Source organism: Micrasema longulum, unplaced genomic scaffold, assembly GCF_059751315.1.
Source record: "Micrasema longulum isolate JH-2025_06_02 unplaced genomic scaffold, ASM5975131v1 h1tg001047l, whole genome shotgun sequence".
Classification (NCBI taxonomy): domain Eukaryota; kingdom Metazoa; phylum Arthropoda; class Insecta; order Trichoptera; family Brachycentridae; genus Micrasema; species Micrasema longulum.
Window position 1 is genome coordinate 175,390 of NW_028278235.1, and position 15,026 is coordinate 190,415.

At 30.1% G+C, this 15,026-nt stretch overlaps 1 protein-coding gene across 1 annotated transcript in view; it reads left to right on the forward strand.

Moving 5' to 3' along the window:
• The window catches only part of LOC148277358 (uncharacterized), a 39,630-nt gene that overhangs the window by 10,034 nt on the left and 14,570 nt on the right, over positions 1 to 15,026 (forward strand). The window contains exons 2-4 of the mRNA XM_088232968.1: positions 2,941 to 3,070; positions 9,781 to 9,923; positions 14,648 to 14,792. Coding sequence (XP_088089094.1) covers positions 2,941 to 3,070; positions 9,781 to 9,923; positions 14,648 to 14,792 — 418 coding nt within the window. The remainder of the gene's footprint in view (positions 1 to 2,940; positions 3,071 to 9,780; positions 9,924 to 14,647; positions 14,793 to 15,026) is intronic.

Here is a 15,026-nt window from a genome sequence, read left to right on the forward strand (position 1 = left end):
GCTTGACATTTCATTTGAAACCGAAATACTTAGTATTTCGTAAAAGCATGTAAAAATTGTTCGGAAAAACGTAAAACAGATGATGCAACTTTTCATTGGTAAGTAGGTACCTAGGTTCTTGTTTATGTTTGAAGAACGATAGAAGAAAAATTATAGACCTTTTAAATTTATTCAAAATTGTAAATTCAATATGCGATTGCCCTGAACTGTTATCTCTCATCAACTTCAGGGTGCCTGGAAGAATGAATAGACAGGTGCCACCGTTTTGTAGAAGCAATTCACGGACAGTGTATACTTGTAATGCAGTATTAAATAGACTTCATGAACTCGGCAATAGTTATTCCCACGTATCTGATATATTTAGTGTAGGGTATTGTTCCTGTAGAAAGAACCTTTTGAACTTTTTCAAAGATGGTGAATGGTAATTACATTTATTTATTCATGCATTTCATATACAGTTTTTTGTTCACTTTGCCGAGCTGTGTGAAACAATACTTATGATTTTCTTGTTATTTTACTGTAGAATGTTTTATTATTTAAATTTTCTACTGAATATGCTGTATAATTTTGAGGTTATTTTTAAAATATAAATCTTGTAAAATTTTTGGTTTGATTTTTTTATTTTTTTTATAAATCTTGTTTTTAAAATTCATGTTTTTGATAAAAAAGAAAAAAAATATTAAGCCAAATATGTTAGAATTATAAATGTTTCTAAAAGGCAGATATGCCGTTTAATTCCGCCCTGGAATTTATTTTAATTTAAGTTTATTTTATGTTAATAAAATAAAATAAAATTAAATTCCAGAACATAAAATAAATTATATTCAAATACAAAATTTATAGAAGTACCTAGGCACTTGTTTATGGTTGAATTCCAAAACGTTAAACATTTACTTTTCAAATATATAATTATTTTTGCAAATGTCAAATTCTTTTCTTCTGACCAACAGGAATGCGCTCTATTTAGGAATGCGATTTTCAAAAACGTATTGAATGTTAGTTATTTATTATTTTAGTTTTACTAACAATTTAGTATAAAAAAAAATGGTAGAAATTATAAGGAGTTCAAGGAAATAATCTGATTGGGATCTATAAAAATAACATCTTTCTATTTTTTTGTACATGCATTCTCGATGAATGCAGCCCTGGTAAACGATAAAAAAACCTTTTTGCTTCCAACTTTTTTTCTACTCAATAAATTGAAGCTTTTGATAAGAACAAATCGGTCCAGTCCGAATTTAGTCCAAGAGAACACGCATATGAACATTGCCATTTGTATATATATATTAAGCACGTTTACGAATCATTCAACAACGGAGAAACGAATAAAAACATCTGTTTTTTTTCTGGAGTAACAAACAAGAATTCAACCCTGAAAAAATATTATGTTTGCTGAGAGAAAACTCATTAGTCCTTTTTTTCCACCCCAAGGCAAGGGGTTAATTTCTTTCATGTATCGGAACAATCTTAAATAAAGTAAAACGCTTGAAGGTTTTCTCACTTGTAAGGATTTTTAGATCAAATAACACATACTGTACGGATATAATATTGTGATGTTAGAAACATCAAAAAAGAAAAAATCTTTTACTGCAACTTTTTGCTTGCAACAAATGTTAAAAACGTCTTTGAATAATAGTATATGGAAATCTTGCAACCTATCAACCACTTATACTCAAATATTATAATTTTTCTAATGTAAACTGAACTAATCGGTTTATTAAACTATAATTTTATGTGTTTTTGTAATTGCAATATGATCATGAAGAGGAATGATGATATTAAACGACAAACTCACAGTGAAAAGAACAATAAAAGTAATAGTCAAAATAATTTCAAATCGTTGCTTTTATAATTATAATAATTTTTATTCCAGCTCGATTTAGCGGGTATATAACAATTACAAAGTATAGAAAAATAATAGATAAAACTGATTACCCAACAATATTTTGAGTTGGTCCAAATTTTAAGAGGACAAGAACTGGATTCAACTCCCCGGGGAGCTGTTAACATTCACACACTACATATGTTCCTTCAATGATGTTTCAGCTCTTTAACTTCACAAACATCAACAGATGAAACATTGAAGGAATATAGATGTTCAAATATGGGCAGAATGGTGAATGTTACACAGTGTGTAAAGTGGCCACTTAAACCAGCTAATGGCAGGTCATAAGCCCTGTAGATATTACCTTCTCTAAAATGTTCTTCATCTCTGTTGTAATATGTTAAAACAGATTAAGAAAAGCATTGTTTGTTTGATAAATAAAACAGATGTAAACCATATAAAAATAATCGGGTTGTGGTCCCGTCGCTGGTATTGCGGTTCAAACCCCACTCTACCCCAACTTGATTTCCATTTTCTAATAGTAAGTTTTTTACAACTCGTTGAAAATGGCCACCAAAATTTAAATATTAGGATAAATTATAACTAATAAATTATAATTAATAAAAAAAAAATAGTCAAAAGCGTTCAAGGGAAAACTAAAAAGGATTTAAAGAATAAATGTAAGAAGAAAAAAAAGTGAATGTATAAAAAAGTAGTTAAAATGTTAGTTGAATAGTTAACAAAATTAGGAAAAATGAACTTAAGCGTTCTGCTCAAACACTGCTACAACCTCGATTTCCAGCAGTGTTCCACCAATTGGCTGATTATGATGTTAAGGCTTTTCTCTTCTTTTAATTCTTGAAGTTGGTTCTCTGAGGCCGGCTATCCGGTATTGCATCAGTCCATTCCAGTTTTGAAAAAAGTAATTCGATCTTTTTACAAGTAACTTAATTGAAATAAGTGTCATGAATTTTGACGTAAAAGCAGTTTGAAGTATTTTAAGTAGGGGTTGCCAAATCATCTGATGCAGGTTTTCTTCTAAAAAACATAAACTACCTCAATTAAAAAAATCTGTAATGATATCACCATAACGTTTTTTTTGTTTTTTATTTTAGTGTCTTCCTGCAGGGTGGCATCTTCTGAAGACAGGTGTAAGGGGGCTCTAGCGAGGTGCCTCGGTGCTTTGCCCGATGGGGGCTCTAATGGTCTGCCCATATCTAAGAAGCAAGTTGATGACTTATGCAGGTGAGGTCATTTTATATGTAAACAACTTAATTGCTTATAATATAATTGTCCATAATATTATTAGGGTTGGGTGGGGAGAAGAGTGCATTTTTTAATATTTTGGATTGATTAATTCAAGCGCATGTAGTTTAGAGGAACTTTGAGTTTACCAACTTGTAATCCCTGGACTGGTACCTGAAACGTGACACCAATAATTTTATGTAACAAAAATGATCAAAATACGCTGCAATTGGTGTACCAATGCAGTGCCCTATGCACCATCAGGTGCGGAAAGGGAATAATGATTATAATAATAAAATAATTGAATAGATATTGAGAACAATAATATTCAACTAAATTGTGTGAATTTTTATGTGAGATAGCGTGGAACGAGACAAAATACTTCTCTTGCTGTTGATTTGCATAGTTCAAACTATGCCAAATATTCACCTATTCCACGGTTCCACATGTTGGCAAACAAACATGGAAACTTAAATTTATTTAATTTATCTTTATACCAATTAAAATCATTACGTTTTAATAACTTTTTTTCGAAATTATAAAAATGTACTAAATATATGAATAAATAAAAATGAAATAAATAAAATTTAAATTGAAATAATAAATATTGTATTGAAACCTGGTCCTTATTGTCCTTATTGCTCATTATAGTTGGGAGTTTTTTAATATTTTTAAAAATATATTTTACTATAGATTTTGTTTGTTAATAGACTAGCTATCAAACGAAGCAAAATCAAAAAGTTTATATTTTCACGTATCGTATTATCGCCGCGATGACTTTTTAAAGTTTTGTAATTTTGAAATTACACCACCCGCGACGTCACGAGTTCGAGTCGGCGAGCGTTTTGACATTTGAAAGTTAAACCACGTACAATTCTAAAAATAAATTGTTTGTACTCTCTAAACGTCCAATACACTAAACGTCGAAAAACGTGGCTAGCCCGGAAACCGGAAATCTATCGCAACAACATAACAATGACAAAAATGATTGGTTTTTGTAAACACGTGTTCACATGAACCTGTGACATTTCGATGAAGTTATTTTTGAACGGTTTTTTCACTGTTTTTTTAAATAACTGAATCATTTGTAATAAAATATAAATAAATAACAATCATTACTTTTTAATCACTTCTATTCTAAACTATAAAAATATACTACGTGTTATACTTGTTTTTCTGTTGATGCGATGATACATCGCCTCTGTTACTTTAATAATATTTTATTTAATGCCTTTATTTATTGTTAATTTCCTGCATACCTATGTTATAATTCCTTTCTAATTTTTCTTTATTATTTCCTTATTTTCTGCTGATTTTATTTTATGTATCTACATTTTTTATACTGTTTTCAGGTGTTTTGTTTTATTATAATTATTTTTCAATATAAATTTATACTTTTTTAAAGGCGTAAGCCGTCAAAATAAATAAATAAATTAAAAGTTTTTGTATTATTTTATTTTAAAAAGAATAAGTTTACCCAAGTGCTTTTATTTGTGTAATATTGAACACTGTTTATGTTTAAAACAGTCATTTGTGCCGCGTACACCAACAAAAAAAATACGGGTACAAAATAGCGTCCTTTTCGATAATTTCGTCACTTAATATTAATCGAGTCTTACGGAAGGCTTTGATTAAAATCATAACTCACTTGGCTCGTTTGTAAACTGTTCAACTAACCACGAGTGCATACCTAAGTTTGGCACATTATGTGGACGTGGTTATGCAGAAAGCAGCCAGCCACAGAAAAAATAAACTGAAATAATAGCACCCTTGTGAAAAGAGTGATTAATCAAATCTACAAAACATTTGGAATGATTTTTACTTAGAAAAATGATAATTTTTTTATATTTTTTTTTATTAAGTTTTATTCATTTTAACAAATAAGTAACAAACAAAATTGTATTTTTGTTAATAATATATGTATTCGGTTTTTTATGACATAAATCAATTTTAATGTTTTTTAAAGTCTGGGCCTTGTCAAATTTTGATGTATGTTGTGTCATTATGTATTGAAGTTATTATTTTATGTTTTTATTTGGGTTAAATTGTAAATAATCACTTAATTTATTTGCTATAATAACTTTTAAAATAAATATTATTTTTTTTAGGGAATTTTGGTGGTTCTTTGGTCTGGTAGACAACAGACAACTTAAAATACAATTTTTTTTGGCAAGAAAAAATGGTTGTTTTTATCAGAACACAGAATTGACTTTACTGCACCCGATAATTTATGTCGTTTCGCATCTAAAGTACTATAATAGAATATACACAAAGCTCCCAAAATATCAAATTAATAAACTTCAATCTGTTTTCAATGCAGCAGCAAGGCTTATTACGGGAGTAAAAAGATATTCGTACATCTCACAACATCTTCGAGATTTGCACTGGTTAAAAAGCCCAGAGAGAATAAAATACAATCTTTGCTGGACAGTATTCAAATCCCTTCCTGAAATGGCTCCAAAACACCTATCGGACTTTTGTATGAGGGAAAATACATGTCAAAGAAAATCTGCTCTTAGGTCAGCATTTGATTCAGGAAGAGGAAAACTTGCCGAAATCCAGCGCTCCCCAAATACTAGATTTGGAGATCGTGCTTTTGCCGAACCAATTGCCTTCAAACTTTCGAATCATCGACAGTCCCAGTCAGCTCAGATCCTAACTAAAATCCCACTTCTTTAAACTATCATGCCCTCAATTTTAAATCTGGAAATATAATATATCACTTTGGTGTAGTTAGAATGTAAGTTTTGGTATACAACTGTAAAGCGCCCTTGAAGCGATTTTTACAAAAATGGCGCTATATAAATCAGACAAATATTATTATTATTATTAACATCAATATCTCATTTTTTCTAAGCTGTGAGCTAACTGCTTTCTGCATAACTACGTTCATTTGTTCCTGCTCCGTGATCATGGATGAATTTTAATTAATTTATCAACAAAGTCTATTTCAGATTTACGTATAAGAACATAAAGTAAATAAAAAACTACAGTTGTCAATGTTTTTGAATCCCATGGACAAATTAGAGATTCTTTATTAGATTAAGATAGATAGTTACATAAGTTGTTCGTTTATTCCCAAATTTTAAAATGAGAACCAAAACTTAAACAAAATGGTACAGGTTATACGTTATTCGAATGAAAATTTTCTGTTCTGCAAGATAATGTGTTTGCTTTTACGTTACATATTACATTTTAAATGGAATGTCAAGTAGACAAAAGTGAGCTTTTTTAACAGCCACTTTGGTTCACGTCAAAGTAAAAAAATAAAAGAAAAAACAATTAAAACATTATTGACTAATTTGTTCTCGTGTTCTCTTAATTTGGAAAAAACAGACACAACTTATATCAACACCCAATTCGTTCATTTCATCAACTTATTATTTTCCTGTCTATAACACAAAAAAAGTAGCCAGAAATTAAAATGCACGTAACGATCCATGGAAAGACAGATGCTCGGTGTATGTCTAAGAGACAGAATAAGAAATTAAGAAATAAGGCGCCGAACCGGAGTCGTGTATATTATGGATCGTGCAGCGAAATTGAAATGGCAGTGAGCAAGACACTTGGCGAGGCAAAATGATGGCAGGTGGACACCCAGAATAATAAAGTGGAGACCGTGGGTAAACAAAAGACGTGTTGGAAGGCCACAGAAAAGATGGGTCAACGACATTGCCTCTATTGCCGGTAAAACGTGGATGATGAAAGCGGGTGATAGGAAGGAATGGAGACTTTTGGAAGAGGCTTTTACCCAGCAGTGGAGAGAATAAGGCTGCAGAAGAAAAAGAAGACGAACATTATTTCCTTTCCAAACCTAATGATTCATAGCAGGGCACTGAATTGATTCATCAACTGAAAAAAATTGTGATCATTTTTGTTACCTGAAGATAAGATAACAGTCTTTCGTTTCAGGTGCCAGCCGTGGGATTATGAAATATTCTAATTAAAAAATACACAATTTTACAAAAACTTTATGTCAACCATGTCAGGAATCGAACTAGAAACCTCATGCATCGTTGGCAAATACACCGATCTTTTGACCATGAGACGTATATGATACACGATGTGGATTACTGACATTAGATTTGTTTTTACTTGAATTTCCAAGTTTATAATAAATAGCTTTCGAAAAAGTCCAGCTGAATAGCAAGCATAGAATTTGTCAGCAGGTTTTTATGGTTTTTTTTCAATGTTTTATACTTAACTGTGAAATCCTTGACCTGGATCATTACATACTTCAGGCGTAGGTGATCACAATTGATAGGTTCGATAAATAGTTTAAAGATAATTAATAAATTATCTTCTATTTCGTACAACGATTTTATTAGAGAGTTCATTACAACTAAAATAGCAAGGATGTGTGACCGATCAGGAAGGCGAAACCCGAATGAATAGAGCGGGCCGCTTTGCGCCGCTTGCAACATAAACATAATATATCTATAATATACCTACACATTACTATGTCTGTGCCTATACACTAACATAATATAACGCATGAATACTACTTTAACCTACATGAATAATATTTTTTTGGAAAAACATACCATAGTATTCTTTATTTTGTTTATAAAAATAAAAAACTTTTTTCAATTAGCCATATGTCTCATTTGAGCACACGTCTCACTCCTGTTCATAATTCACCTTTCTCAACATTTTTTGATTACATATAGCATGTTTTAGATATACTGTATTACAGAATCGTTTCGTTATATTAATAAAAATATCTAGGAACAAATAGATCTTACGTACTTGTAAATCTGTTGTAATTATGTAGTAATTAAATTGTAGCAATGCAATAATTGATAAATTATTTACAGATTTATTCATTAATGATGTTTAAATATAGTGTCTCTGGTGGTTTCATAGTTATCTAGTAGCAATCTGATAACTTGATTTTACAAAGCGTGAATGAAATTAATATTTGTTTCTCTTGATAACTCCCAGGAAGTTATGGCCTTTATAAAAAGTAAAATGTAGATGCCTCATATCAAGGGGTATTCGAATAACTCATGTTCGTTCCGTAGTTCAATTCTGCGTAGTTTCTGTTTTTGATACATTTTTTTATTTGTGGAAGATTTTTCTCAGTTATTTTTGTAATTATTTTTTTATAAATTGTACTTTCATGCATAAAGTTATCAGTTTTGTAACATTAATAAAATCTACAAAATTTTTGACTAAAAATTGAGAACTTACGTTCGAGCGATTCAGACTTAAAATTATATATCTAAAGAACCTAGAATTTAAAATAGTCCAGAAAACGCATACGCACATCAAACAGAAGGCGATTAAACTACTCATAAATGAGTAAGTTTACGTTTTGACCAATTAGTTTCTTTGTAGACACCGCTCAGTACGCAACTCCCGATTTAAATTAAATTATGCCGTGTTGTGTCATTTCAAAGGGTAGAAATACTGCTAGGACTTATAATTAGAAATCAAACACTGATTTGAGTCTACTGAATACTTTATTTTATTTTTACAAATATAAACATATAAAAATAAATTATATGTTTATATTTGTAAAAATAAAATAAAGTATTCAGTAGACTCAAATCAGTGTTTGATTTCTAATTATAAGTTTAAATATGGAGTTCTACAAAATAAACACCAAATCAATCAATATACTGCTAGGATCTTAAAGAAACATAATACAATCACATTTCATCTATAATTAGCAAATGAATGTGTATGTAACAAATGCATTACTTAAAAATTGAATTATTTTTCCATCTGTCAGATTGTCGAAGAAACAAAATGAACATTTCGTTAGTGTTGCCAGGGTAGTACATTTGTTTACCCTACTTTGCTCATCTAATGAGAGAACTAATGAAAATTGTATCTCGGATTACACATCTATCGTGGACATTTGAACGAAATTATCTTAAAAACATCAAATATTATTTAACATGATAAATAAATATCCGTTTTATGTAAAATAAAATTTTACTTGTCTACTTTGTTGTGTCAATCAATGTTTCCGCGTGCACCATAAAATTTTAGAGAAATAAACAGATTGTTTTTTTTCCCTGACCTTTGTGTCATGATTATTTTTTTCCCATCAAACAACATGACGCGGCGGCATCACGAATGCTAGCGGCAAAAGTAGGGCATAGTTGGAGGGTTATTAGACACAGTACGATGTATTCAAATATGATTCAACGCTCCTTCTGGACTATTCTTAATTCTATGCTAAAAAGGCAATTTCTTAGTTTTTGAGTAACTTTAAAAACTGCGCTAGACTTTAAGTTTTTGCACTCGTAATAATACAAAAAAAATATAAATAATAGGTTATTATTTGCTTAAATCAGCCATTAAAGATACTGAGGTAGGAAATACCTCAGTCGTTTTCACGTCGTATTTACTGCTAATCTCTTCGATTTTATCTCTAACAGTTGTTTTTTTGTTAGTTTACACAGTTTCTATCATAATAATGAGCAAAAAATGTGCAACATTTTCGAACCGTTGCATCTCTATAAACTTTTTACCATTTTCGAAATTATTTTTTACAATTTCTACGCGTTGCTTGAATAGAAAAAACTGCATGTCTTAACCTCAAACTTTGCTGATGACAACAGCAAAATATCCGCGTTCCACGTTTGATACAACGAAAATTATTTGTAATTCGAAATTCGAGTAGGTTTTGAGACACCCATTATAATAAGAATAAATAAATATAATAATAATATAAAAAAATACTGATTCTTTTTCAGTGCTTACAAAGCGGGCAGTGAATGCGTTGAAACCTGGAGTAAAGAATGTCTTCCCGAGGACAGACAAAAAGTAGCTCGTCAACAGAGACAAGGGGTGATGCTGCTTATGGGACTGCTTTGTGACGATGACAGCTTTAGGAAAGGTAAGATAAATAAACATTCCAATTACGTACGCTTCGGAGAAAATACTCATCGTACTGGAAAAACGTAATTTTATCATCAAATATTCCAGGTTTAAACTATTGTAAATTTAAATGAAATTCTTCGATATTTTTTAGAATTATTATCGCGGATAGAAATTCGAAATGCCGTAAAGGACAGAATGTAATTTTATTATTTGCGTATAGTCACTTACGGACTTTATGTGTACCGTTTTTGAGATATACCAGTCTCTTTGCCAGGACATCAATAAATTACACTCACATTCTTCCGGATCGAAAGAGAAAAAAAAAAATGTGAAATGCCATTAATAACTAATTTCTTGATTTTTATCCATCAAAAATTTTTTTTTCGATCGTTGATATTTTATATAGAAAATAAAGTATTTAGTATAACTTCCGTCGTTTGATTTGTGATTTTATTTGCACTTTTACTCCCTTTAAGTATACTAAAAAGTTACTGTAACTTTTTAGTTTTTCTAAATTTCGTGTTTTTATTAGAATAATAATTAATTATTAAGTCAGCGAATATCATAATTATGTAAAGTATTATTTGTTTATAACATGTAATTACTTTTAATTCATTTGGATTATTATTGGCGTTTTGTTTTGTAAAATAGTGAATTGTTTTTTTTATTTTTTTTATTTCATTTATTTCACATAAAACTTTTTTTTTCTTTTCTATATGAACACCTCACTTGGAATAAACCGTGTCGAGGCATTCATTAACATTATTTTTATGTTAAGTTCTAGTTACAGTAGTTCATATTCATAATAATATATGTGCATACATATACACACATAAATGCATGCATAAATGTACACAAACATACATAAATAAATAGTAGAATCAATAATGATAGGATAATGTGCTGCTGCAGTGGTCAGTGTTTGTGTATGGTTCAGTGATTGTATTGTAAATGATTGTGCTTAAATCATTATCAGCACTTTTTAATATTTTCACTTAGCACTTTTCAAATTTGTTTTTATTTCTTTACAATTTTTTTGTCTCAGTATTTTGATGAAATTTAAGTTTCATATTAAATTTTAACAGTTTGAAAATATTTGTTATTAATGTTTTAATTAATATCAGGACCTTTAAATAGTATACTATAATGTTTGTATTTATTTTAAGATCAAATAAAAAAGAGCATAAAACTGCAGTTTAATTAGGTTTTGTATGAAAATTTGAATCTTCATTTTTTTCAAAAAATATTCAAATGTGATATAAATACAAACGAGCTAGTTGCTACACCATGAGGCAAATATATTATTTCATATGAAAATTTATTCACCACCCTAAAATATTATATTATAATCTAAAAAAAATATTAACCAATGAACACATAAAAAAAAAATATTTTATTAATATTGCCTCGCATCCAACCATTTTTGATATCCCATGAAAATATTTATATTACAATGTAAAGAGAAATTATGATGCTAATTGTAGGGATAATATTTCATAACAGATACGTAGAATACAGAAACTAACAAATGCTTTGATGCAAATCGTTTGCTTACATAATTAAGTTGACCGTTGATTCGTTGTATTTTGTAGCTTAGAGGCATTTTCAAGCCACTAATAGCCAAAACGTAAACACAAATCATCGTATGACTAAAATAACGGAATTTTAAATTATGTTTGAGGAAATTCATGCAAATAAACGCAATTCAAACAAAGTTAAATTAATTCTGTTTGCAAATGTGCAATTCCGAAGCTTTGTTATGCTTACTTATTTTTTAAGCCAATTGACAGGCGTCACAGTGGCGCAGGATCCAATTAAACCTGCTCAGAAGTCTACTCATGGTTTTGTTTTTAGAAATTTATGCTACGAAAATATAATTTAATAATTAACAAAATATTTCAAATTATTATAATGATAGTTTTTTAATGAATACATTTTTTTTTATTTCTTTCATGAAGTGAAATAATAACATGAACATTTGAAATTGTAATCATGCTTAATAGTTAAAACACGTATTTTTGTCAAATTGTCAATCGTCGGAATATTTATTAATTTTTGAGAATGATGTTGATGATGAAGAAGGATAGTTGGAGTCAGTCGATTTGTTGTGTCGGAGTCTTCTTGATGCTCAAATCGTTGCCTTTATTGACTAAATCCCGACCCATTACAATCCCATTTAGATATCAAATGATCTTCATTTTTTTTTTCATTTAAGGTTTTTAGTACTTCATTCTCGGAAAGCAGCAATCGTCTACAAAGTATATTCAGTAATTTTTGCCGATTTACTACAGCAGAAATAAAAGTAATGGTGATTGCACTTTTCCCGAGATATCGTTCATTAGCTTCCTGGACAATTTAGTATGATGGATACATTCATCATATGGCCTAATAATATTATCTTGATATCTCATTATTTTGGCTTCTAAGAGCTTCATCAACCATCAACCATTGTATTTTGCATTTTTCGTGCGCTTTAAATGATTTTCTGTTCAATGCACTTTTTGGTTATGTAAATCTGATTTTGACGCTTTGACTCATAAACAAGAAGCTTGCATACTTTTGTGTGTTGCAAATTCAGTGGTCCAGCGGTCCGGTGGTTTTTCTTTTTTAAATCTGAATTGCGTACTTAGGAACGTGGAAAATAAGAGCCGATTAAAGCCCACCCTTTTTTTAAAATTAAAAATTCTAATTTTCTTTGAGAATTTGACCAGTCCAATTTCTATAGAGAATTAAAAGGGTGAATTTTGTCAAAAACGTAATGTTCTGTTTGTTTCGGGCAATTCTTTTAAAATATTTAATTAAAAACTGGCATCAACATGTTCTATTGGCCAGATATCTTCACAATGTCTTATTATAACTCTCGTTTTATTAAAATCAAATCCCTCGCAGTTGAAAAAAAAATATTGGTAAAATTTTTCCTGATCAAAGTAACGATTAAAAAATTAAAGTACTTTACAATTGTTTTTTTTTCCGAAACCGCGAATATGGCCAATTTTTTTGCATCTTCTATTAGAGGAATATTAAAACTTTAGAACCTGATTAAAATTGTGAGTTAAGCAAGCTAAGACAGACACTAAAAGTCTCGAAAAATTTATTTATATACCAAATTTTAAATTTATTTTTACCAGAATGTAAAATTTTCTAAAAACATATCAAATGACAATCACAAAATATAAAAAAATATATTGTTTTTAAAAATACATACCTTCAGGTATTGGAAGCATTTTTTTAAAAAAGCAAATCTTGAACAATTTCATCACAAAATATCAATTTATTTTACAAACTCTACGATGAGTAGCTTTAGATTGATCCTGTTTCACAACGCGTTAATTGAGTGGAAAAAAAATGATGGGAGTTTAATTGCTTATACGTATATCATCGGTTAAAAATGCTAAATTATTCCCAATTAATATTTTAGAATATAAATTTTGACCAGGTTTGCTTATACCAGTACCCTTTTGTGAGGCGTACAAAAATCATTTTGATACAACGCCTGAACTAAACCCAAACAATCTCAGGAATTGTTTTTTTAATTACAGTACGTTAAAGGTATGGTAATAGCATTATCTAGGCAAGCATAATGAGTCTGTCATTTTTAATCTAGGAGTGATATAACCGCCTGCTTCTTAAATGCTTGATTTTGGTGTGGACACATCAAAATGTTGATGAAAGAGATTTTGTAACAAATATGTCCTGAATATCCTCGGCAGAGGTGAAAATAATCCAACGTTGCTTCTAAAATTTTCTACAGCAAAGACAGCATTTATACGCATATTATTTGTGGAGTACGTTGAAGTTAACCTGCGCAAAGATATATAAATCTATTTCCTCTCCCTAGTTGAAGCATATTGCAGCCATAAAATTCTACTAGGCCTCTCTGTCTGTGGCCCATTTTTGAATGTCCTAAGTCAGGTCGACGTCTCGTTGTTCAAATTTGCCGTGAACTGTCAGCAGTGAGCGTCCAGGACTGCAATTACCCAATGCTTTCTAAAGTAGGCAAGCATGGTTAAGGCTCTCGGGAGGACCATTTTCCCAACATTCATCTTCATTTCATTTAAAAAAAATTAAGTCTAACCCTCTTTGTTTTGCAAGCAACTCACAAACTTTTTGGAATAAAAAAAATCACCATACAGCAATTGATTTTGGAAGCTAAGAGATTAAAAAAACAATCTAGGACAGTCGAGACTAATAAATTAGGTACAAAAGACTGAGACGACCTTAAAGCAAAGATGTTCAAAATATTATCATTAACAATAGAATATAAAGTTAAAAAAATAAAAATAATATTATTAAATTAATGTTATCTGTAAGGGTTAATAAATAAATAAATTTCTAATAAAAAGAAATGAGTATAATTCCGAAATTCTGGGAGGGTTGGCAACCCTTATTATGGCGTAATCATTTGATGCATGTAGGAAAGATGGCAAGTTTTATTTTTCGTATGTTATCAATGGTCGGCTTCGTGGTGTAATGGTCAGTGCATTTGCCTACCATTCAAGAAGTCTCGGGTTCGATTCCCGACATGGTTGATATAAATTATTATTTAAATAGGTGTTCTTACACTAGAATATTTTATATTCTGTAGACTGGTACCTAAAGCGTAAGACTGATCACCTTACTTTCATGTGACAAAAATGATCAAGATGCGCTGCGATTGGTGTACCAATGCAATGGTCTATGCACCATTAGGTGGGGAAAGGGAATGATGATGATGTTACTAAAATTTTCTTGGTTTTTTAGGTTACCTAAATTATACGGGGTGTTTTGAGAGGGTGTCTGGAGACTGGGACAGGTGTGTGGAAATATACAGGTTGGCAAGTGGAGATTCATCAGATATTAGGGGAGGAAGCTATAGCACCCTGAAGGGACAAATCAATGCGTGTTGGTAAGTAAAATATTAGCTTCATTTTTTGTGTTTATTCTGGTACTTTATCAATTGTTTGAATATTTATGTGATTTCCAGAGAAACGAAGAAAAAATGAGAAACACTCTTTAGATCTAACTCATTAAAGATCTGTTAGGACTAAAACTCTGATGTGTACCGCCAATTTAGCATCGATTGACAAAATTTTATAAACAATTACTGTGCTTCAATCAAAATAATACTTGAATTTTTTAA